The sequence below is a fragment of the Micromesistius poutassou genome (genome assembly GCF_964030765.1).
Source record: "Micromesistius poutassou genome assembly, chromosome: 9".
NCBI lineage: Eukaryota > Metazoa > Chordata > Actinopteri > Gadiformes > Gadidae > Micromesistius > Micromesistius poutassou.
In genome coordinates, this window is record NC_140279.1 from 381,380 (window position 1) to 407,066 (window position 25,687).

At 46.1% G+C, this 25,687-nt stretch overlaps 2 protein-coding genes across 5 annotated transcripts in view; both read left to right on the forward strand.

Moving 5' to 3' along the window:
* The first annotated feature begins 34 nt into the window (after window positions 1–34).
* Window positions 35–17,720, forward strand: LOC311352757 (oxysterol-binding protein-related protein 1-like). 4 transcript variants are annotated; one of them, XM_084472557.1, is made up of 29 exons: window positions 35–218; window positions 1,466–1,598; window positions 1,696–1,781; window positions 1,917–1,991; window positions 2,145–2,304; window positions 2,807–2,892; window positions 3,498–3,642; window positions 4,417–4,484; window positions 4,575–4,619; window positions 4,921–4,994; window positions 5,392–5,455; window positions 5,630–5,731; window positions 6,448–6,576; window positions 6,707–6,788; window positions 7,161–7,267; window positions 8,079–8,241; window positions 9,727–9,928; window positions 10,765–10,840; window positions 11,819–11,953; window positions 12,354–12,451; window positions 13,219–13,401; window positions 13,929–14,036; window positions 14,315–14,404; window positions 14,626–14,728; window positions 15,276–15,389; window positions 15,535–15,658; window positions 15,803–15,893; window positions 16,340–16,360; window positions 16,823–17,720. In XM_084472557.1, the coding sequence occupies exons 2-29, from the start codon at window positions 1,475–1,477 to the stop codon at window positions 16,929–16,931; spliced, it is 2,964 nt and encodes a 987-aa protein (XP_084328683.1). In that variant the 5' UTR covers window positions 35–218; window positions 1,466–1,474; the 3' UTR covers window positions 16,932–17,720. The 4 variants fall into 4 exon arrangements, with proteins under 4 accessions (XP_084328683.1, XP_084328686.1, XP_084328684.1 ...); XM_084472560.1 differs by having other exon boundaries at window positions 2,193–2,304; XM_084472558.1 differs by having other exon boundaries at window positions 1,469–1,598.
* A 600-nt stretch (window positions 17,721–18,320) lies between these two features.
* Window positions 18,321–25,687, forward strand: part of gtpbp3 (GTP binding protein 3, mitochondrial) — a gene marked incomplete at its 3' end in the record, with an annotated part of 15,321 nt that continues 7,954 nt past the window's right edge. Inside the window, 5 exon segments of the mRNA XM_084473490.1 lie at window positions 18,321–18,577; window positions 19,113–19,405; window positions 19,893–19,979; window positions 21,114–21,196; window positions 22,356–22,475. Of these exon segments, the coding sequence (XP_084329616.1) occupies window positions 18,522–18,577; window positions 19,113–19,405; window positions 19,893–19,979; window positions 21,114–21,196; window positions 22,356–22,475 (639 nt within the window). The 5' untranslated portion in view covers window positions 18,321–18,521.

The following is a 25,687-nucleotide window of genomic DNA, read 5'->3' on the forward strand; positions in this document are numbered from 1 at the left end:
AACAGAGGTTTTCACCCTGGTGACTTACGAGGAGTTACAACTCAAGTGTCGCTCGTTTGACAGCGCTCCCAGATGGTGCGGTGGTAGCAGCTACTGGTGCTACTGGTTCTACTGGTGCAGCACCAGTCAGACTGTCCTCCTCCCCTACCAGGAGCGGCGGCGGTACATGTGCCCCCCTCCGGACCCCCGCTGCCCGGGGGCTTCTCTTCAGCTCACTAGTAAGTTCCATGACATCCATGTTCGTCCACATTATGCCTTCTGGTCGCTTTAGATCGACTATAGTGTTTCCAGACCATTTAAAATAACTTCCCCACCATGTCACATTATTCAAGATGACAGCTGCCGGGAATCTCTTACTTATCAAACATCTTACCGGGGGTTGCGAAATGCTCATTGCATTGTCAAGGCAAACTCTAGGTTTTCAAATATGTTTTTTTTTTATTCCTTGCATGGCATGGCATCTTGTGACAATTGCAAATTATGAAGTAGTCACAAGACATGAGCAATTACTTGCCCTTTCCAAATTCCTATTTCTCTTTTCCTGTATCCTATCGCCACCTATACCCCCATTTATCTTGTAAACAGCTGTAGTACTATAATTACGGTGTCCTTTCCGAAAACGCACACAGCAATCTGTGATTATACTGTCTTCGTTTTATGCTATTCATAAGCAGGCTTGTAGTGCAAATAGCTTCGCTGGATACAGCTCTACCCTTCAGCAGCTCTTGTCATTACCGGACCAGGCGAACCGGTTTTTCTGTGCCTCCTGCTGTCTTCGTTCTACTTTAAAAGTCTTCTCGAATCCAATGTCTGAACACACAACAATAACCTTTATTTATTTATTAATTTCTCCTCCCTAATAGCTACATACCATTACTTCAAGGCCTCCGTTGTATCAGGGCTGTGATGTCGTGTGGGTTGATGCTGCGTTATGTTACCATTAGATAACGTAGATAGGGCTAACTAATGGCAACTACCGTTCATTAGTTAGAGTTCAATGCTCTAAAATGCCCTCATATGATACCTTCTCATTACAAAGGCATTCGATCAAATAATCAAATCAGTTTAAACTAAAACCGACAGCTCAATCCACCCAGGGAAAACGACTTGGAGGTGGTTTCAGAAAAGTGCGTTTTCGGGCACCGGATGCATCTGGACGGCCGACCGTCTTATGCGGTTTCACCAAAACATCGGCTCCGTGTGGACGGGGCCTCAATCACTTCAATGTGTTGAGAACCATGGAGCATCAAGGGAGATCTCCGATGCCAACCCCTTCAAAGTGGGCATAAGGATGGAATGGTTAAAAAGCCCTCTTATCGTCACATAACAATAAGTGATTGATTTATAGGTTGTGTGTGAATATTATGGGACATCATTTCTTTAGAGCAAAGCCATAGCTGTAAGTAGAATAAAAAATATTTGAATGGATCCCAATGGATAGCAGCGTGGTCCGTCGGTCTGTCAGCAGGGCACCATGGAGGAGATGGACCCTGAGGAGCAGTTTCTCCGCTACGCCAGGAATGGAGACCTCCCCGGCATCGAGAGGCTTCTCCTGTCCAAGATCAGGGAGGAGACCAACATCAACATCAACTGCAAAGGTGTGTGGAGCACCTGCGAACGCTGACGACGCCACCGCCCGCCGCGTCCGCTCGCGCTCCCATCCAGCGGTTCATTGACTTGTTCCTTGAGTTTCAGGCAAAAACAAATCGAATCTGGGATGGACTCCTCTCCACCTGGCCTGCTACTTTGGACACAAAGGCGTAGCGGAGGAACTGCTGAAGGTATTATGCCTTTATTGGTAAACGCATACAATTATTTATTATTATTATTATATATATATATATATTATTGTGTGTAAAATCTTGAATAAGTGAAGGTGAAATGTATGGCCGTTTTTTTACACTTGCTCACTTCAGTCAGGAGCGGACGCCAACATACCCAACACTATGGGGGACACACCTTTACACAAAGCTGCCTTCACGGGAAGAAAGGTACCTTTTTACGTACGGCCGGTTACAGTCTGAAGGCAACACAGGACACATTGTGTCGCCGTCACAAGATCATCCAACTTTCAATCTGTTAATCTATCTAATCTATTGATCCATTGATCTATTGATACGTGAGTCCCCAGCATGATTTTTTAGTTTGTCCTCATCTTCCTGCTTCGCCGGCGCGTTGGGAACGGTCTCCAGGAGCTGGTGATGCTACTGCTCCGGTTCGATGCCTGCGCGACTGTCACCAACGGAACCGCGCAGATCCCCAAAGACGTGAGCGAGAACGCAGAGATCAGGAGCATGCTAGAAGGTGAGTGACGCTGGCCCGTGAGCACAGATCCATCAGAAGGGGTCTGACACCGCTCTGGTTTAATTGGCTGTTCAGCAAAGAACGCCAGAATATGGGCTTGGTTTGTTATTTTACGTACAAATCGAATCTGCATCACTACACACTTTTTATTCTGCTGCAGCGACAAAGAAAAGAGTGAACTGATGTGTGAAAATTGGTGACACTAACAAGCTGAATGTTTGTGTTTCTGCTCGCCCACATGCAAAGCCCCCCAACAGCTTGTTTGTTAAGTTCTGTTTTGTTTTTTTTTACTCTGGAAAAGAAAGATAATACGAGTTCCAATTGTTTAATGATGTCTTTATGTCTTTTGTGGTTCAGTTTGTCGCAGCTTGTGTTCTGATATTCACATCTAAAGTATCTGGTGGTAATCTGGTGGGAAATATAAATACAATAAAGGTTTGTGTTTTAGAAATGTCATTACTAAACTATGAAATTACTTCCTGGTTTCTGTACCTAACGTTAGCCGCTGAAAGAACCGAGGAGAGGAATCTTGAAGAGCAGCTTCTGGAGGCGTCCAGGGAGGGAGATCTCCCCACCTTAAATCTCCTGGTTAGTCTTCTTCTTCTGGAACCCTTTGCCCCTGATTAACTTCACAAAACATCATTAAAAAAAAAACACTGATATAATGTTATTATTGAACTTAAGTAAATGCTAGTAAAGTAGGAACACAAAGCTGTCAATAAATGGATGCTTGATAGAAGACACAATTCATCAATTGTTTGATGATGAACTTTTGCTAAACGGGGGCTGTAGGTAAAATATTCTATGATTTCATTTGATGGTTGTTGTTTCAGTTACTCTTATTTTATAGTAAGAGCTTTGGAATAACTATTCTAAACCTAAAGTTGAATCGATAAATGTTGAAAGAAGATGACGGAGAAAAAGGAAAGACTTAAGCTGTGCCTTCCTCTCTTGGCTGTGTACGTGTGTTTATCTGTTGTGCTACTTGTACCTGTATGTCACCTGGCTGCAAGACAAGTTTCCCTTAGGGGACAATGAACTGAAACTGAACTGAAACTGAACTGAACTGAACTGAACTGAACTGAACTGGACTGAACTGGACTGAACTGGACTGGACTGGACTGGACTGGACTGAACTGAACTGAACTGAACTGACCTGAACTGAACTGACCTGAACTGGCCGCTGGCTCCAGCTCAACAGGAGGAAGCCGATAGACCTGCAGTGTGTGGACCTGTGGGGGAACACGCCGCTCCACTGCGCTGCCTACCGCGGCCAGAGGCAGTGCGCCCTGAGGCTGCTGAGGGCCGGGGCCAGCCCCAACATCAAGAACAAGAAGGGTGAAGAAGAAGTAGCACTTCTGATCAACCTACTGGGCCAGGGGGAATACGAGAGCTAGGTGTACTACACAAAACTCTTGAGCCGTTTCTCAATACCAAGTACGCGGACTACGTTCTCGCGGACTTGGAAGTACGTACTTGGCAAGTCCGGACTTTAAAGTACAGACTTCCGAGAACGCGAGTACGCACTCTGCAACTGGAACAGCAGCGGACTCGATGATGCATTCTGGGATATTTAACGGTCCCAAGTCCACACGAGTCACCTCCGATGCGTCCTCGGTAGAACGGCCTCATCGAGAACGCATCGAGAACACACACAGGTTTTACGACAGTACTCGCATACTCGCGTACTCGGAATTGGAACAGTGCTTGGGCTACCACTGATGACGTTTACCGAGAACGCAAAGTACACGAGAACACACGAGAACGCGAATTGAGAAACGGCTTTTATTTGTAGTCATACCTTCACAGAGTAGCCATAGGCTTTCACTTTAGAGCCCGCTCAAATATTCAGATCAGAACCAGGGTGAGCAAGAGTTTAAAAAAATAAAAGTTTCACCCTCCAACAGATGTAATTATTTCCTCCCATTTTGGGGATATTGTTTTTTCTATGCGTTTTTTTGTGCTCCAGTTGTAGAAAATTGCTATGGTAATATAATTACATATAACTTCTGTATAATTTATGAACACACACACACACGCACGCATATAGATATTATATGCTTACTTAATTACTTAAGTAACTTCATTTTAGTTTGTATTAATGTGTGACAGGTCAGTCTGTGTTCGCCCTGGCCAACGACGCGGTCATGAAGCAAGTCTTGGAGGGAAACGTCCACCCGGTAAGTGCCAGTGGTTTCTTCCACAGCCACATGGGCTTCTGCTCCAGAATATTGACACTTTATACACTTTGTGCCATTCCCTTTTGTTAGGGCATGACCCGCCACGTCAAGATGTTTGAGGGCCTGCTTTGGAAGGTAGACGTTCTTCGTGCACACAATAGAGCCGTTGTCTCTTCTGACACACCATCGATAATGTAGCATTATGCATTCCTGCTAAACTCTGTAAATATTATTTGGATTTCAACACTATTATCTCTTACTAATTTGTATCACTGTCCAGTACTTCCGCTGTGCTACCTGCAGTACAGTACCACTGGGATCAATAAAATACGTGATGTTCACTTAATGTCACGGGTTTAAATGCACAAGTAGTGCAACAGTTCAGATGATCCAGACTGAGATTTGAGACCGGACTCTCTTCTGGTTTGTTCTACAGAGCTCCCGGTTCTTCGGCTGGCGTTCCTACTGGGTGCTCCTACAGGACGGGGTTCTGTCCTGGTACTCCAAACAGTACGTCACCTCTTGTGTCTGATAAGGTTATCATCTCCAACCTCCTCAGCGTCTCCGCTGGGTCTGAGGGGACATGTCCACAACCTAAACTAGGTGGTCCTTGAGGAAGGCTCCTGATCATAATGTCTTCAGCCGCTTGTAAACATTGTGAAGCTTCAATTAAGATGCCTCACTAAGACATTATTTAAGTCCATGATAAGTCTTTACGCTCAGTCTAAAGTCTAAGACGTCACACTGTACCATAGGGATCAATCCATTATTACCCGACTTCATCAACAGCCAGGCTGACATACTGAGAATCTTTAAAGCTGTAGTTTAGTATTTTTGGGACATTTTTTCCTTATCGGTTATCTATTGATGTGCCTGATCTGTTTTGTATTTTTCTCTGTAATTCAAGGTCGGATGCGGCAGCCAATAGCCGGAGACAGGGCTGCAAATCTCTAACTCAGGCTCATTGTTTGGTGAGGCCAGACTCCCTTTGGTAAGGGTAGCGTTCTGAGTAGGGCCCGCTACCCTACTGCATGAGGATGTGTTGACAGTATTAAGCTGGTGTGTCACACTAGGTCATTTAAAGGGTCATGGATGTATCTTTGCCCTTAGTGTAATCGCTCCAATTTTTTTCATCTTCTCTTCAGATCCGAGCGCGAGATAACTGCTTCTTTACAGTGAAGTGCTTTGACGACAGTGTGCACCACTTTAAGGTGTCCCCCAAAACTGACCCAGAGGGAACAAGAAAAGTAAGCAATCAGTTTCTTCTCCCCATGCTTCTTCCCTGGCACCTCGTCGTTTACATTTCTACATTGTCATGTCCCCAACACCAAGCATTTCCACAAACACAACCTCACGGTGTGGTCCAGGTGATAGGAGGTGTCAGGTGATAGGAGGTGTCAGGTGATAGGAGGTGTCAGGTGATAGGATGTGTCAGGTGATAGGAGGTGATAGGAGGTGTCAGGTGATAGGAGGTGATAGGATGTGTCAGGTGATAGGAGGTGTCAGGTGATAGGAGGTGTCAGGTGGTAGGACATGATAGGAGGTGTCAGGTGATAGGAGGTGTCAGGTGATAGGAGGTGATAGGAGGTGTCAGGTGATAGGAGGTGTCAGGTGATAGAAGGTGTCAGGTGATAGGTCAGGTGATAGAAGGTGTCAGGTGATAGGAGGTGTCAGGTGATAGGTCAGGTGATAGGAGGTGATAGGAGGTGTCAGGTGATAGGAGGTGTCAGGTGATAGGAGGTGATAGGAGGTGTCAGGTGATAGGAGGTGTCAGGTGATAGAAGGTGTCAGGTGATAGGTCAGGTGATAGAAGGTGTCAGGTGATAGGAGGTGTCAGGTGATAGGTCAGGTGATAGAAGGTGTCAGGTGATAGGAGGTGTCAGGTGATAGAAGGTGTCAGGTGATAGGAGGTGTCAGGTGATAGGAGGCGTCAGGTGATGGGAGGTGTGGTTGTGCTGTGCAGGCGTGGCTGGAGGCTCTGGAGGAGCACTCGGCCTACAGTACTCACTACTGCAGCCAGGACCAGAGCGGGGAGGAGGAGGAGAACGAGGAGGAGCTGCTCTCAGCTGTGGAGCTGAAGGAGTCTCTTCAGGTACAACAACAACAACAACGACAACAACTCCATTATTTATATCTCAACATAATAGCATAGTGTTTTCAACACACACACACACACACACAGAGTTATAATGGTTGTTCTTTCCTCTCCGGTTCTCCTCCAGTCAGCTGAGAGCAGTCAGCAGAGACTTGAGAAGGAGCTGTCTATGTTTATCTCCATGGCCAAGAACGACGGACTCACAGAAAGTAAATGCTCTTGTGCAATTGTCCCGTCCCCTCCCTCCCTCCCTCCCGCAAAATGATTTCACAATACCAGTTAATCCAGAGCTGGCTTCACTGACATCTCCAAACAATTGCAGAATGTGTATGCTTGAATCACAATGACTTGTCTTGGCTTACATTACAAAATACACATTATCAATACCTAGGATACTCCAATGCTAAAGTCTTGCTAAATGAAGGCAGAATAAACCATTTCAACATATTAAAATTGCATATCTCCATACAGGCCAATGTGGCCAATTAAAATCCAATATTTTATTTTATAACAAGTAGTATATTTTATTACCAAGGGCTGCTGTGGCCTGATGCATTGTGTTTTTGTTTACATTTTTTTAGAATTTCCTCCATCTCTGATAGAGAAGATGCAGGACGTGTGTCAGCTGTCAAGGGAGACATGTTCCCATCTGAACCTGTGTCTCAGCCTCTTCTCCAGGCAGGACGGGGTAGGTGTGTCCCTAACCCTAATCCTAGCCCTAACCCTAACCCCTCAACAGAATGCGTGCGTGTCACAAGGTAAGCTGGAGATGGGGTTGTTCCTTGGCCTTGGTTGAAAGAAGGTAAATGTAAATGAAGACCTTGTAAGATGTAACATTAATGTTAATGTTGGAGCACTGCCATGAGAAATGTTTTTAGGTTGTCATTTGGTTTTTATCCACAAAAATGTTTTTATGAGAGAGCTTTTATGAATAAGGTTTCCTTCCCATCCCACTGTTCACTCTCCTCCCAAACGTGCAGAGGCAGTGAAACACATTCTGTTGTCTGTCCCAGAGTGAGGACCTAGGGATAGGGGTTATCATTTTTAAACTACCAGCCAAAAAGGTTATGGGTTCAAACCCCAATGGTCCTTACTCTACCTGTAGATGTTATTGTGGACCGGTTAGGCTGAACCCTGGCCCTAACCACGGTGGTGCATTAGGGTCATGCAGTCTCTCTTTTACCAGAGTCAAGTTGTCATGCGCGCAATTTGAGACGGCTAGCTTCAACTTCCACTAATGATAAACAAGGCCCCGTCTACACAGCTGGGGCCCCTACAACAGTGTAGTAGGGGCCCCTAGCTGGAACTGGGCCCCTACAACAGTGTAGTAGGGGAATCGTAATGTTTACACTTGGTCACAATACTAAATATTGTAACATGGTTTTACTTAGAATTGAGTTTCTCTTCACTGTGTGTGTGTGTGTGTTTCTCTTCACTGTGTGTGTGTGTGTGTGTGTCTGTGTGTGTGTGTGTCTGTGTCTGTGGCTATGTGGGTTCAGGTGCGCAGTCTGAAATTGGAGCAGGAGTTTGAAAAGAACCAGATCCTGTCTACGGCGCTGCAGACTCTGGCCACGGAGCACCACGAGCTGGAGCGCTCGGTGGGCGCCGGGACCCCGCCGCGCAGCGTTCTGAGCGAGGACGAGTTCTACGACGCCGTGTCCGGTAGGTCCACGGTGCACGCCGAGCACACGTCCCGTTGGCTGCACCGCTCTGCACGCCGTGCTATTTATTTATTTATTTATTTATTTATTTGTCTTTGTAGAGTCCGGCTCTGGACACAATCAATACGTTTACATGCACAGCTTAATCCGATTAAAGCCATAGTTGGATTATGCTCCGCAAATTGGACAACTGTAATTGTCCGGGTATACATGACGGCGGTGAGTAAATCGATTCATTGGCCGAAGCGTGTCATGCCCCGGTACGATAGGTGGCGCTGTGCCCATTTCAACTAGTGGTAACAGAGCCACCGGCTGACCTCTTTACGTCACCAGCAACAACAAACTCAGGCGGCGGCATTCGAGAAAGATGTTTTCAGCAGACAGCTGTCAGTTCACTTTGGGTCCATATCATTTCTCCGACGCTCCATTGCATACGACCTCTCGGTCGTATGCAGACTCCTCCGGCTACTCTGCTGGAGTGAACTGACCGCTGTCTACTGAAAACATCGCTTTCTCCTCCATGTCGCGTTTCAATCTGGACTTCAGAGAGTGAAAGCCAAAGTTCCTTCCCCTAATTCCTTCTTCACCATGGGCGAGATAACCCCCACTACGAGTCTTTACTTGTTGTGGAAGTACCCGAGAGTCGGACACCCGACGCAGTCTGTAAGATTCATAATATCAGAGAATATCCCCGTCAGTTCGGCCGTGGGCAACCAACCTCGTTGACAACCTCGTTGATGACCCACATTTAGAAAAACATGTACTTTTAATTCAGCCTTGGGTGAAATCGAAGCGTAGTGTCTGTGTGCTTCCACCTTTACTGAATGCATGCCATGCACGCTCCCGCGGCCGGGACACAATTCTTATAGGGGGTAACTACATTCACCGGCTTCCTCCATCTTCTGCGTCCACCTTTTTAAATAAATCGCAGTTTCTTGTTTTCCAACGGCGACAACAACACGACTATCGTCTCCTTCTACTTCCGGCTCACGGCCCCCGGAAAAGATCTCGAGCACGAGCAGAACGCATCCAATCCCACTCCGTACATGCACGCTTAATGCAACAGTCGAATAATAGGGGTCTTAATTAGACTATGAGAAACCCAATTCGATTCGATTTTAGCTCGACTAAGGTGTATACATGCATCTTAATAATCCAATCATAGTTGGACTAACCCAATAATTCGACTTGTCTTGAGTGTCGTGTAAACGCACTGACTTACACTTACACTTCTATTTATTGTTATTATTGAAAGTCTGCTTCTTCTCTCCGTATTTCGGATTGCTTGTTGGGTAATAGAGTTACATTTTAACATGATATTTGCTCAAGATAAAATTCATTCAAAATTCTGGAAATAAAAAAAATACAGTACAAATTAAAAAACAGGTGCTGTGTCAGTATTCCCCTTCTGGGAGAAAGCGTTACCATGACTACGGCGCCGTTTGATCCTGCTCTCTCTCTCTCTCTCTCTCTCGTGCGCCCCCAGAGTCGGACTCGGAGCTCTCCCTGAGTGGTCTGGAGACGTCGGCCAGCCGATCCCAGGAGGAGGAAGAGGGAGACGAGGAGGAGGAAGAGGAGGAGCCGTCCTCTGTCCTAATGAGCAGCGGCCACGGTGCCCCCGTCGCCGTGGTGCAGGAGGATCGCCATGGCAACACGGAGCCCCAAACCAACGGCGACGCGCGGCATAGGTTCGCATTCTTTGCAAGTCTTCAGTCGAGCGGCTCCCGTATCCCCAAGAAGGCACACATTGGCCTTCATATATTTATCTGTTTGTCAGGAACTTGGGATGGGCATGTTTGTTGGCAGTAGTCTTTCGCCCCCCCCCCCCCCCCCCCCCCCCCAGCTCCCCGCTGGCTGCTGTCTTTACTCTACTGTGGACTGATGGCTATCATTCGTCACTTCTGGCCAAATCAGGTGATGAATAATTGAAAAGGAGGGCGGGTCAGGTGGAGTCGGCTGAACTGAAAGGCCTAAAACGGGACCTGTTAAACTTTCATGAGGTCAAGGTGTTGTGCAACACTAGCGTGAATACAGGAGTAGGAGTACCTGAACTGGTCTGGTGGAGAAAAGTACAGCTTATGAGACTGAACCGGTTGAAGTGGGGAGGGAGAGGATGTTGGACGCCCAGCAGAACGCCTCTGGGTCCAGAGGAGGGACACGCCTTCCTTAGCTCATCAACGCGTGTCGTAGAGGCGTGAGGAAAGCTGTACCGCTTTTAGAAAGACGGACACGTTGGATTCAACGGGAAGCGTGTGGGAGCGAGGCGCCTTCAATACTCTGTGTTCTCGCTTCACGCTTGTTTGGGGCGGAGGATGTCTTCTCCATGAGTGTGGACTCTCAGCCCGGGCTTTGGTCAAACATGTCCACGTGGCCTGTGACTGAAACGGCCAGAGGACGAGAATTAAACGGCTTTAACAAGATATGACCCACGCATCCATTACAGGTCGCAGGAGTTGCAGAGTTACTCCACACACCAACAGAACAGTTTGTTCTTTCCTTTACAAAGTGTGTGTTTGTGTTCTAGGACCCGTCTCCCTGCACCAATGTTCTCAAGGAACGACTTCAGCATCTGGAGCATCTTGAGGAAGTGCATCGGAATGGTGAGAGACGGCTGCACGACATCCATGAGTCTGTCGTGAACCTTTTTCTAAAGCTCTACACCTGGCCCGGGCTCGGCAATGTTACACTCTCTACGGTCTGTGCTCATATTTGGTCAACTGGAATTTATTTTGGTTCTGTTGGTTTGCATTCTTTGCGTGATCCATTTATGCACCCACACAAATTCAGACACAGACGCACACACATTGACATATTCCCATTTTTTGTAAACAAAATAACAAATGCAATGGATTGCACTGTGTGTTCAAAGGTCAAATGCACTTACAGGCCCAACGTGATTCTTAAAAAAGATAAATGGATAGAAACACGCCACATTGATTGGTATCTGACACTGAATAACCCTGGTGCATGCATGCATGCACGCACGCACGCACCACGCATACACACAGCAAGCCTGTTGCACGTGTTGCTGCAATTGCAAAACAAATGTGTTTTAAAAGAACAATTCATGGAATGAATAAACGTGCAATGCACGGAACACCATGCCTGTCCTTGTCCTCTGTGACTCAGCGGTGTGATTTAGTTTGGGAGTGACCTTTATGGTTCCACACAGGCCACCGAAAACATGACAAGTGTCATGTTCCTTTCAGCTCGTGCTGAATATTAGAATAATTGTTTGTTGCTGTTCCGTACCTTCAGTTTGAACCATTTAAGAGGTCAAACTAGTTAGTAATCAATCCTTCATTTCCCATAATGTAAGTCAGTGTGTGAGTGTGGATGAGAAGCATTACCTCAAAGCATTCGAGTGCGTTAAAGTGCTATTTCAGGGTAAGGGTTAGACCCAGTTCGTGTACGTGAAGCAGAGAGCGTTAGTCTTCCCACTGATGATAATGTTTATGTTTATCACTCCAGCTAAGCTAGCCGTGACCTTCAGGGGGTAGCGTAGCAGATGGGTCAGGTTCTACATCACCACAGTGGAACCTGTGGTTCTCCCTCACAGCTCTCATCTCTCCTCTCAGGAACTCTCTAAGATCACGATGCCTGTGATCTTCAACGAGCCCCTCAGCTTCCTGCAGCGCCTGACAGAGTACATGGAGCACACCTACCTCATCCACCGGGCCAACGCGTCCACAGACTCCATCCAGAGGATGAAGGTAAGAACCCCCACGCGCTCTGAACGACCCCCCCCCCGGTGTGACGGAACATGGCAATGTTTACCTTGATCTGACCGTGGTAGTGTGATCTGACCTTGGTAGTGTGTGATCTGACCTTGGCAGTGTGTGATCTGACCTTGGTAGTGTGTGATCTAACCTTGGCAGTGTGTGATCTGACTTTGGTAGTGTGTGATCTGACCTTGGCAGTGTGTGATCTGACCTTGGCAGTGTGTGATCTGACCTTGGCAGTGTGTGATCTGACCTTGGTAGTGTGTGTGATCTGACCTTGGCAGTGTGTGATCTGACCTTGGCAGTGTGTGATCTGACCTTGGCAGTGTGTGATCTGACCTTGGCAGTGTGTGATCTGACCTTGGTAGTGTGTGTGATCTGACCTTGGCAGTGTGTGGCTGCGTTTGCTGTCTCGGCCGTGGCCTCCCAGTGGGAGCGTACTGGTAAACCCTTCAACCCACTCCTGGGAGAGACCTACGAACTAGTGAGGTAAACAACTACTAAGATACACTCCCTGTTTCCCACAGCGCTATTACAATACATGTGTAACACATTCACACACACACACACACACACACACACGGTGCGAAGCTAGCTGGCCAATGCATAGCTCAACATGCTCATTGTAGTGCACCATGACCCTAATGGTTAGGGTTAGGGTAACCTTAACCTTAACCATGACCCTAATGGTTAGGGTTAGGGTAACCTTAACCTTAACCATGACCCTAATGGTTAGGGTTAGGGTAACCTTAACCTTAACCATGACCCTAATGGTTAGGGTTAGGGTAACCTTAACCTTAACCATGACCCTAATGGTTAGGGTTAGGGTAACCTTAACCTTAACCATGACCCTAATGGTTAGGGTTAGGGTAACCTTAACCTTAACCATGACCCTAATGGTTAGGGTTAGGGTAACCTTAACCTTAACCATGACCCTAATGGTTAGGGTTAGGGTAACCTTAACCTTAACCATGACCCTAATGGTTAGGGTTAGGGTAACCTTAACCTTAACCATGACCCTAATGGTTAGGGTTAGGGTTATGGTTAGGGTAACCTTAACCTTAACCATGACCCTAATGGTTAGGGTTATGGTTAGGGTAACCTTAACCTTAACCATGACCCTAATGGTTAGGGTTAGGGTTATGGTTAGGGTAACCTTAACCTTAACCATGACCCTAATGGTTAGGGTTAGGGTTATGGTTAGGGTAACCATAACCTTAACCATGACCCTAATGGCCCACCTTGTGTTGTGTCAGAGAGGACCTTGGCTTTAGGCTGATATCGGAGCAGGTCAGCCATCACCCCCCGGTCAGCGCCTTCCACGCCGAGGGCCTGCAGAAGGACTTTGTGTTCCACGGCTCCATCTACCCCAAGCTCAAGTTCTGGGGCAAAAGTGTGGAGGCGGAGCCCAAAGGCATCATCACTCTGGAGCTGCCCAAGTAAGAGCAGTGGCTGCCGACTCACCCACAGGCCACACCCCCACGTATCCACAGACCGCCCACAGGCCACACCCCCACGTACTCACAGGCCACACCCCCACGTACTCACAGAACAAACACAGACGCCATAACAACATGTATGTAACAGACCATAACAACATGTATGTAAGAACACACAGACCATAACAACATGTGTGTAAGAACACACAGACCATAACAACATGTGTGTAAGAACACACAGACCATAACAACATGTATGTAACAGACCATAACAACATGTATGTAAGAACACACAGACCATAACAACATGTGTGTAAGAACACACAGACCATAACAACATGTATGTAAGAACACACAGGGGCCACACCAACACAACACGTATGTGTGTATTTATCCTATATTACATTTGAATTATTTTGGGGGCTAGGGCTGGGGGGGGGGGGGGGGGGGGGGGGGGGTTGGGGCCTGACCTCCATGGCTGATCTCCATGGATACATGTGTGCTGTCCCTTGGCGGTGGTTGTTCAGGTACAGTGAGGCGTACACCTGGACGAACCCCACCTGCTGTGTCCACAACATCATCGTGGGCCAGCTGTGGATCGAGCAGTATGGGAACATGGAGGTGACCAACCACAAGTAAGGAGACACAAACGTCAAAATACAACTCGTACATTTTCCGGAGCTTATGCACCTAACTAAGCTGGTTTAAGACTGAGCTGGTTTAAGAGAGAGAGCGCTGGCTGTATCCGCGAGGGAAAGTTAGGTTCCAGCTTGTCCCAGAAACAGACCAGTGACGGCCTGTACATTGAGGAAGTGACTCAGGAGAGCAAGAAAGGGCTGAACATGAATTAATGTTTTGCATGACAAAGCACAATGAGAGTGAATGAGTGAAACGGTTTCCTGCTTTTAAATAGAACTGGTGAAAAATGCTGCCTGAACTTCAAACCATGCGGCCTTTTTGGCAAAGAGCTGCACAAGGTGGAAGGGTACATCCTGGACAAAAGGTGTGTGTGCTTTTGCTGGGCTCAAATGTCAGTCCTCCTGTGAAATGATGTGTGATATTTAAATGTCAGTGTCTTTCTACGCGTAGGCTGAGCCGTTATGCGGCTGTAGGCTTTTCTTAACACTGACCTGATTGGTTAGCAGAATGTGAGGTGCAGTCGTCTCCAGGCCCGCCGTGGCCTTCCGGAACGGTTTTAATGTTTTTTTTATGGTTTGGGCGCAGCAAGAGGAAAGTGAGTGCTCTGTACGGGCGGTGGACAGAGTGTCTGTACACGGTGGAGCCGGCGGCTTTCGACGCACACAGGAGGAAGAAAGGCGGCAGAGCGGTACGCCTCCTAATCCTTTTACTTAACCATACCATATAAAGTGGGCATAGTGCTCACATTCTGTCCCGACATTCAGTCATTCATGAGTAGGTCTCATGATACCAGTCGATGCCTTTTGGAAGTGCATAGTCCTGCACACTGAATTGCTCCCAAGGTGTTTCTTTCACCAATTAAAACATCATCATGATCCTTGATCATAGATTATCCAAACAGTGTTTATATTGGTGAAAGAAACGCCTTGGAGAAATCTACTCCTCCACACGTAGCATTACTATTACTATTATATTAGTATTATTACCCAACTCTCCAACACCTACAGAAAACATTGGATGTGTGTGATACCTCCTTCCACAAGTCAAAAGCTTGGCATTCATAAGGAACTATTTGAACAGTTCAAAACATAAATGAGGTTTTTTTTTTATACAACCATTGAGTTATCATTCATGTCATCTCACCTCAAAACGGAGCCCTGGGCTGGAGTAGTGCCAGATGTTTCGTAATAATGTAGACTCGGGTATTGACCTCTCCGATTTGTCCCGCTCTGCAGACTTCCAGCAAAGAGCCAGAGGAGAAGCCTCTCCCTGACACAGACACCGTGGAGCTCATCTCCGGCAGCCAGCTTCTGTGGAGGATCGCGCCACGACCGGCCAACTCGGTGGAGGTAGGAGAGACGGGGAGAATTCACTGCTGAGCCGAAGAGGATTTCGGTTGAAATCCTCGCTGTCTCCTTGGGAATATCCATGTCCATAACTCACACATTTCCTCTTTTTGACACCAGCACCATTTGATTCTCTCTCCTTGTGTAGATGTACAGCTTCACTACCTTTGCGATGCAGCTGAACGAGATGTCCGAGGAGATGAAAGAACTCATTCCAAAGACTGACTGTCGACTCCGGCCGGACATCAGAGCAATGGAGAGCGGAGATATTGGTGAGGAAGAACAATAGACGATATATACATATTATACACAAGCCTTCACTGCACCTCCCTGTGTGTGGAGGACGACGAAGACACTATTTACCATAGACTCGTATTAATACAATCGTTTTTGTTTTTTTCCTTTGGGTCTTGTAGATCTTGCAAGTGAGGAGAAGAACAGGCTAGAGGAGAAGCAGAGGACTGCACGCAAAAACCGCTCCAGGCCTGACGAAGACCTGGACACCAGGTGGGTAGTGACAGCTAGGCAGGGGGTTTTAATAAAGTCCAGGACTGAATGGAAACCAAGCCAGGTTTTATTTGACACATAGGCCATTCACAAGATTGTATAATTTAATTGAGTGTGTTCATTCGTCATCATGCTGTCCTAATAAATGGGTCGTTTGAAATCTTTCCATCTAGGTGAGTTGTATTTGAAGATCATTTCCTAAATGGCTTTATGTAATAAGACAATACACAGGGTCCGATACATGTTGCTATATATTATAAACTTTATTACAGGCTCTAGACCCAATAGACAACAACAGATACATAAACACATACAAACATACTCTTATTCATATATATATATACTGTATATATCTCCATCCATCCAAGCCTCTATTGACGATCTCCTGAATTGTCGTTTGTATCTTTTGTTCTTATCTTTTGTTCCGTCCTGGCTCTGATGTCCAGGACCCCTGCCCTCACTCCGAGGTCAGAGCGCTGCCTGCTGCTGCACCACACCTGCAGCTCACCGCCTATAGTCCTGTCGCGTTCGCTATACTAACATGGCATGTTAACTAACATGAGAACATGACAGGATCACACTCATCGGCTTGGTCAGGAATCTTAACAGCTTATCAGAACCCTAATGTCGATTTACTGCGTTAATATATAAACATAACGATGAATAAACTCTCCTTTTCTTTAAATCTACTCTAACTCACGTCGACCCCTCATAACTCTGACTCCTATAGAAGGGTTAGCCTTGTGGAGGAAGGAGACATTTTCACAATAGCAGTCAACCTTTAACAAAAACATTGACCTTCCCATAATAAAGTTCAAGCAGTGCTCCAAAAAAATAATGGGAATAAAAGATTGTGTATCATTATAAAAAATAAATCTATATATATATATGACGTCTCTTATTGTTTCTGATCTCTGCACTCTCGCCAGGTGGTTTCATCAAGGCCCAAATCCTTTCCTCAGCTCCCAGGACTGGCTGTTCTCTGGTGGATACTGGGACAGGAATTACACTCAACTGCAGCTGGCTGATATTTACTGAACACATTCCTCTGTGAACATGGAGTAGCTCAGTCAGACTAACCCTCCCCTAACTACGTCATTAAGTTCCCATTTTTACCATAATAACAAGCAATATGAAAATCATTTTAATTGATAGAGTGGTTTTCATTTATTGCACCATACATGTGCATAAGTGTTACAACAAAAAGGATATATAAAGTGTTACAAAATGTTGAGCAGTTTACAATCGCTTTGAAATGTACCATTTCTTAAATACAGACCAATTCCGCTCAGAATGTTCTTTTAACATTATTTTATATATATATATATATATATATATATATATATATTAGTGGCTGTTAGTGAAGTCAGGAAAAAACCGAGTTTGCACAGGGTTTTGCTGTTTTAGTGTCTATGTCTAGTTTTAAATATTTTGAATATTGATGTAGTTCTAAATGATTTGTGTCTGTATAATACCTTCCTGTTAAAAAAACAAGCAAGTCATCTGGTCATTCCAACGGCTATAGATCCTCTGATAATCCATGTCATTCTCAACGTGCTTTTCCAAAAGGGTTATCTTGGAAACAGGAGAATCACTCATGTTAAGGAGAAAAGTCCACCTTTTCTTGGGTACTGTTACATTTTCATGGCATTTTCAATCAACTCAATTGCGTGGCCCATTCAATTAAAAAAGACTAACCGCATAATGAATTGGAACAGCCGAGTTTTAACACTGAGACGATCACCAGTAAATCATGTCATTAATTATATTTTACTTAACAGATTTGTATACAATATCGCTGTGATCCTTGATAAAAATGTATTAATAAACCGATATGTTGTAAATGGTGTAATCTGAGGACGTTTTCTTTTGTATCTTTAGTAAGAATATAATAAAAGAAAAATCTGTGATCCAACATTTAAGTAAAAGAATGAAGGAAGAATCGACGAGAAGGGTGTCCCTTGGTTGTCCGTCAAGACTGACTGAAAGCCGGCAGGAACCCCAGATGAATGTGCGAATATCTGTTGAATATCCAACAAACTAACTTCACCACGGTACTCTCAAGAGCAGGGAATTATGACCAGGCCTATAAACAGAAAGCGTGGAGGAGTGTGTCGTTCCGATCATCACACTCATCTGATATGTAACACATGCATGATATAAACAATAAGGACGTTTTCCCCTGGCCCCATAGCCGTGTTATCTGTCAGGGAAGGTCATTGTGCAGAAAGGTATGCTATGCAGGCGACTTATTCTCGAATGACACAAAATGATGCTAATAACAATTGGCCTCCTCCCAGTTCACATGTCGCGGTCGCGACCGTCGGACTCCGCTGCTTTTCCGCTCCATGAACGAAACAAACGTTTGTGCGGAAGCGGAACTTGTGCAGCGAAAGTTGGGGCCGCACGAGTACAGATAGACGCTGCACAGCGGGGCGGTCGTTTGGTTGCTGTACAGCCATGCGTTATTGTTATTGATTGTTATTGAGTGAAATGCTGTAAACTAAGAGGTCATCGTAGAAAATAAAATAATCACTGGATCAATAATGGTAACGCGATCAATGCCCACCGCAGGGAGTCCGGCGGTCGGGTGATTGACAAGTCACGCCGCTCCTGCTTTTCCTCACAATGTTGACGTTTTCATCCACTCAGATATGGAGAACAGCCCGTATTTTAAACACAAGGTTTGTTGCTGAATTAAAACGACAAAAAAAGGCTTCTTGCGTAGGCTATGTTGTGTAGTCTTCACATTATGCCTGGGCGATATGGCTGAAAGACATATCACGATATAACTCGATCACATTGATCGATATCGATAACTTGATAATTTGAATGACCTAAAAAGACTATGAATTACCATGCTGGATGTAAACACTTCTGTTTAACACTTAATATGAGCTTCCACTGTTCTTCATTGATAAATACTCCAATGTCGACACAACAATGAAAAACACTCAACTATTGTAAATAAGTATGGAACCGTGTTTGTGTAACAAACCCAGCTGCTAGATCCGGTGGTCCAGTCTCTTCTCGATATATATTGAACATGTTTTATATTGATATTGATCAAAAGTCTATCACGATACGATCATTTATTGTTTTATTGCCCAGGTCTACTTCACATGCAACAAGACTGGACTGTATAACTAGAATATCTAGATTTTCCCCCGTCCTTTGTGTCATCTAAAGTCCTCTCTTGCCTCTCTTGACATCTTCCAGCAGGCTGAAGCCTTCGGTCCTTCGGAGTGCGGCCGCCGGTGCGTGTGTCTCCGGTCCAGGTGCCGCTCCAGGCTCCATGTGCGACGCTGAGACCATCTTTGCGTTGTCGTCGGGCCACGGCCGGTGCGGGGTGGCCGTGGTGCGGGTCAGCGGCCCTGCCTCGTCCACGGCCCTGCGGCGCATGGCGGGACTGAGCGGCGCCCTGCCCACCCCCCGCCGGGCGCTGCTGCGCTCCATCACAGATCCGCACTCCGCAGAGGTGCTGGACCGGGGGCTGGTCCTCTGGTTTCCAGGTGAGCCGTTCAGCTGTGCTATTCTATGAGCTTATTGTAAAAAAAAAAAATATTTGATAGGCCTGGGCGATACGGCTGAAAGACATATCACGATTTAACTTGATCATATTGATCGATATCGATAACTATTGATAATTTTAATGACTTAAAAAGACTAGGAATTACCATGCTGGATGTAAACACTTCTGTTTAACACTCAATACGACCTTCCACTGTTCTTCATTGATCAATACTCCAATGTCGACACAACAATGAAAAACACTCAACTATTGTAAATAAGTATGGAACCGTGTTTGTGTAACAAACCCAGCTGCTAGATTCGGTGGTCCATTCTCTTATCTATATATATATTGTACATGTTCTATATTGATATTGATCAAAAGTCTATCACAATACGATAATTTATTGTTTTATTGCCCAGGCCTAATATTTGATATACATTTTGTATGCCTGCACCAAAAAAAAAAAAGTATTGTGTTGTGTCCAGGGCCGCAGAGTTTCACCGGAGAGGACAGTGCAGAGTTCCACATCCACGGCGGCCCGGCGGTTACCGCAGCCGTCCTCCAGGCCCTCGGTGAGGTTCAGGAGGAATGTTAACTTACAGAGCCCCAAAAAAACATTTCAAACATGACGAGATATTGCATAGAGCATTAAAATTAGAAAAATAATGGGACATGAAGAAATCAAGGATAGACTAGATATAAATATGCAATTAATTGTGATTCATCCCAAGTTAACTATGACATTAATGCGATTAATCGTGATTAAATATTTTAAGCACTAAATATAATATTATATTATATAGATATAGAGCTCTGGGAGTCCGCAAATGGCAACAATCACTTCTCCTGCATGCTGTGGTTCACTCTGACAGCTCATTGGTCAATGGGCAGCAGCTCATTTGCATGAACGCTACAGACACCAGAAACAGCACATTGTGAAGGGACTGAAACAGAGCGGAATAGCAGTAGCCAAGATTTTTTTTTCCTAGAAGCTATTTCCAGCAAACAGCTTCAAAAACATGTTTTTTGGAAGTCATATACTATGTTTACTTGTTGGGAAAACACCATAATATGTCTCCTTTAAATACTTTAACATCACGTCATATGCACTTGTTAGATCTGCTGCTAGGGGGCACTGTTGCCTTAATTAAGTAGTGGTTCTTCATGCATAGATGAATCATATAGCCTAATTGCATTGCTGCAGACCGCAACTCTACTCAAGGTAGATATTGTCTTCTGCAACTCTCTCTGGGTTTGCAAGTTCAATCCCAGCTCTTCCTGACGTTGGTCAGGAGTGTCCCGGGTGGGCTGTTGTCCTGTTTGTTTAAGGCCACTGCATGTTGGGAAATGGTGCTGTGTGATCGACTTAAGAATAGTATACAGCTTAGGTATCACCTGTGCTCCCAACGACTTAACTGGGAATTCCCCCACAACGCCAAAACACGGCGCTCCTAAGCGGCGGGGATGTGACCTCTGTGAACCCGAAGGGAGCCAGAGATCTGACCTCTGAACTTCCTGATTGTGCGTCTGTGCTTTCGTACGGCGAAAGTGTGCACAAATATGCCTCCACCTGGCTGATGTGTGTGTGTGTGTGTGTGTGTGTGTGTGTGTGTGTGTGTGTGTGTGTGTGTGTGTGTGTGTGTGTGTGTGTGTGTGTGTGTGTGTGTGTGTGTGTGTGTGTGTGTGTGTGTGTGTGTTTCTCTCAGGAAGCCTTGCTGGCGTGAGGCCAGCTGAGGCTGGGGAGTTCACACGACGGGCCTTCCACGCAGGAAAGCTGGACCTAACGGAGGTAAACCCACTTCCACACAGTGGACCACTACAGAGTGTGGACTGGGACCACTAACTAACCACTATGTTGAGAGAAAAAAAAGCTGGGAAAAAAAACATTCACCCGTTTTCCCAATCATGTCCGATGGTAACGGACCAATGCTGACAAAAAGGTTTGAGATGACGCCAGTATTGAACGAGAAAGCTGAAGCTTTAATCTGTGAAAACGGGCTGCGGTCTAATGTCCTTTGGGGGCGACCGCTGACACACTATTGTTTATGGAGAGGATCCCTACAGAGAAATAAAGCTTGTTTCTTTACATTTAGCGTGATCCGATCTGCTTATTGTTGAGTCCAACCCAAGTCTCGCCCAAGGAGAAGTCTCACTCTGAAATCTCACGTTCATTTTCTATTGTCTAGCTTTCAGAATTAAAACTTGGAAAAAAAAAAAGAAAAGAAATGATAGTTTGCGTTTCTTGAAAAAAAAAAAAAATTAACTGTATTATTATATTAAATGTTATCTCATGCAGTACTCATGCAGTACTCCAAAGTACCCCAAGGGCTTTGCATACCCCATTTGAGAACCACTAGACCACTAGAACCACTGTTATAGAGGAGCTACGTTGATAATGCCCTGAAGGTTTACATGGCTCATTACTGGACCAAGCCTGGGCGTCCACGTTGCTTTGTGTTAAAGTAATACTGGATATACTGGTCCAGTAATACTGGTAATAATGGACAATCTGAATGCAAATTAAAAATGTTACATCAAAAACATAGCACCATAACACTACCATATCGTATTGTACCGAACCGTGAGTTTTGTGAACCATTTCATGCCTAGAGTGTATATATTTTTATGGGATTTGTTTGGATTGCATGCTGATATTGTCACCAATCCTGTTCTTGGCTAGTAAAATAAAAAACTAAGGGGGTGTGGAAATTCAAACCTTTTTCAGATTTCTATCTGGCAACACAAAAGTTAACAATTATCAGTCACACACTCACACTCAACACAACTAAACATGCCTCCCCCTTCACACTATAACCCCCCCCCCCACCGCTGTCTCCCTCCTTGTTGAAGCGTTGGTGGTTGTCGTACATGCATACATAACAGTATTATAGCAACATGTGGTGGTGTGATGGTATTGATGCGGGGGTCCTCTCTGAACCTGTCTTCAGGTGGAGGGCCTCGGGGACCTGATCCACGCCGAGACGGAGGCCCAGCGGAGGCAGGCGCTGAGGCAGATGTCTGGGGAGCTGGGCCGACTCTACGAGGACTGGGCCTCCCGACTCAAGCGGGTGAGTGAGGTGGTGGTGGTGGTAGGGGGAGGTAGTGGAGGTCTGGTAGTGGGAGGTAGTGGGAGGTCTGGTAGTGGGAGGGAGTGGGAGGTCTGGTAGTGGGAGGGAGTGGGAGGTCTGGTAGTGGGAGGGAGTGGGAGGTCTGGTAGTGGGAGGTAGTGGAGGTCTGGTAGTGGGAGGTCTGGTAGTGGGAGGTCTGGTAGGGGGAGGTAGTGGGAGGTCTGGTAGTGGGAGGGAGTGGGAGGTCTGGTAGTGGGAGGTAGTGGGAGGTCTGGTAGTGGGAGGTAGTGGAGGTCTGGTAGTGGGAGGTAGTGGAGGTCTGGTAGTGGGAGGTCTGGTAGTGGGAGGTAGTGGGAGGTCTGGTAGTGGAGGTCTGGTAGTGGGAGGTCTGGTAGTGGGAGGTCTGGTAGTGAAGGTCTGGTAGTGGGAGGTCTGGTAGTGGGAGGTAGTGGGAGGTCTGGTAGTGGGAGGTCTGGTAGTGGGAGGTAGTGGGAGGTAGTGGAGGTCTGGTAGTGGGAGGTAGTGGAGGTCTGGTAGTGGGAGGTAGTGGAGGTCTGGTAGTGCGATAACAACTGCACTGTGGAATTAAGATTATAATTCTCCTGCTTTTTTTTTTTTTCATTTTAGGAATACTGAGGGAACGTTTCACTACTACTACCGATATTCCTTTCGTCAATATCACTCATTGAACTGAATAGAAACAGGGAATAGTTCAGGGAGATGCTCGATGTATTTTACAGTAGTGTCAAAGCCTCAGCGTGTTCACAGCAGCAGCAGCGGTGTATTTGATCGCATGAGAGTATACCACAGAGAGGCCTTAGAAGTTTATAATAAACCTGTGGAGGTGCCGGCCGGCCGGCGCCTCTACCCTACTACTGAGCGGGGCACGAAGACCCAGATCCCGTTTGTGTCTCTGGAGCCAAAGCTATTCTCCCGAGGCGCGGGATTCCAGTGGATGATCAGATTTCTGCGAAAAGGTGGCGCGTTGGCCGGCTGACGGAGTGGGCTGCAGGTCAAGCACCTCCGTTAACGGGGGTTTCAAACAATGCTGCGTTTGTTTGCTGCGGGTTTTCTTTCTCTGCTGTGGAGTGAATGAGTCAAGGGAGGCTTCCTGTTTTGTGTGGATTAATACACTGCGTGTCGGGCATGAGTTACTATACTTTAAATCAATGTTGGGTTTATGTATTTAAAGCAACTGTTAAAGGGGTTAAAATATTGATTAGCTCTGAGAATGTAACCTCTCTATTCGCCTCGACTCGGCCCGCCTTTTTTTGCGTTTCCATTGGCAAAAAAAGTACCTGGTACCTGGTACTTTTCCAGGGCTCGAGTTTCGCCTCCATCAACGTTACCATATGACAACAATAGACGCGCAATAAACGAGTCATTGCATTTTTTTATTGTATTTTATTTCCCATTTCCCGTCATAATCAGGAAATGATCAGATTTCCTGGTAATCCCGTCTCCCGGGATTAAAACCTAATGACGACCCGCCCACGTTGAAGAGGTACTTTTTTTTTTAGACGGAAACGCGACGTGCCTGGAACCAAACCAAGTCGTGGCGCGCTAAGTCGTGGCGAGTTGAGCCGGTACTGCTCAACAAGCCTGTTCTTAAGCCTGTTGTGTTTGTACCAGCATTGTCTGCCGGGCTACGTGAGGACTGGCCAATGGCCTTCTGAGAGTCTGGTCACATGCTTGGGGAGTAAAGAACTCAATGTGGGTTGAAAATAATGATGTTTATGACTATGATGATTAGTTTACTACGGTACGGTGACGCCCATGACGACAGTAGAGCTGAAACAATCAAACGATAACTAGAAATGAACCAAAAGGGACTAAATAACTTTCCACATAGTGTTTCCACAAGTGTCCAGGGAGTGGCGTACCCCAGGTGGGTTAGGAGGGGCCAGTCCCCATGGAGCTTTGTCCTGGGGGGGGGTTACTAACCAGGAATGAGGTCCTCTGAATGAAAGTGGTTTGAATCAAAGCGGATATCGAGTGGGAGCCGTGCAGTGACCCCCCCCCCCCCCCTCCCCTCACCGGGCGTTGAGGACTTGGTGCCAGACTGTTGGCTCTGGAGTAAGAGAGGCCTGCTGCATCACCGCGCACCGCAGGAGTCAAGAGGCAGGAGGCTTCGATACAGCGAGACATCTTTCAGCAACATTCTGATTACTGATTACTGATCCACAAATTAAAACGAGGAAACATGGAAATGATTTTGATGTCGGTGGCGGGAGGTCTGGTAGTGGGAGGTAGTGGAGGTCTGGTAGTGGGAGGTAGTGGAGGTCTGGTAGTGGAGGTCTGGTAGTGGGAGGTAGTGGAGGTCTGGTAGTGGAGGTCTGGTAGTGGGAGGTAGTGGAGGTCTGGTAGTGGGAGGTAGTGGAGGTCTGGTAGTGGAGGTCTGGTAGTGGGAGGTAGTGGAGGTCTGGTAGTGGAGGTCTGGTAGTGGGAGGTAGTGGAGGTCTGGTAGTGGGAGGTAGTGGAGGTCTGGTAGTGGGGGTCTGGAGGTGGTGAGGGGAGCCAACAATTAAAAGCCTCTGTTTTTATTAGGATTTAGTTGCAGAAAGACTTGTCTCATCCCTGGCCTTCTCTCCTTGTGGGAATCTGTTATTTGGTCAGAACAGGTTGCATTTATTGCAATCATAAAATGAATACTTTTCTTCCCATTGAATACTTACCCACGATGAATACTTAAGCAGTTAGTCCTCGTTGGCGAGGTAATTATTAATCAGTACGGTCTGAGGAGCAGCTTGTGGTGCGGCTGCCTCTCATCGTGATGGTAAGACCCGGAGACTCCTTGGAGCAGACGCATTCGTTTAGATCAAATCACACACACAGCATAAGAGAAGGAACCGCTTGGGTATGATGATAATAATAAAGATAACTAGTCATGCAGAAATGTTATCCAGTTTATAAATAATAATAATAAAGATATCCCTTCTATTATAACTGATTTGTAAGCCATTAAAAATAGTTTATACAAAACGATACTGGACAACGTTGCTAGTCACATTAGTAACAAATATTATCTTCAGTTTCAAGCATTTGAGTCTGATCAGCTTTAAAAACATGAGCATAATTATGAAGGAGTGAGTGTGTGTGTGTGGTGTGTGTGTGTGTGTGTGTGTGTGTGTGTGTGTGTGTGTGTGTGTGTGTGTGTGTGTGTGTGTGTGTGTGTGTGTGTGTGTGTGTGTGTGTGTGTGTGTGTGTGTGTG

Coding starts and splice junctions, on each gene's coding strand:
- LOC311352757 (XM_084472557.1), top strand. CDS start 1,475: ATGGAGGAGATGGACCCTGAGGAGCAGTTTCTCCGCTACGCCAGGAAT. Junction 1,599..1,695: donor CATCAACATCAACTGCAAAG/GTGTGTGGAGCA, acceptor CTTGAGTTTCAG/GCAAAAACAAATCGAATCTG. Junction 9,929..10,764: donor AACGGCGACGCGCGGCATAG/GTTCGCATTCTT, acceptor TTTGTGTTCTAG/GACCCGTCTCCCTGCACCAA.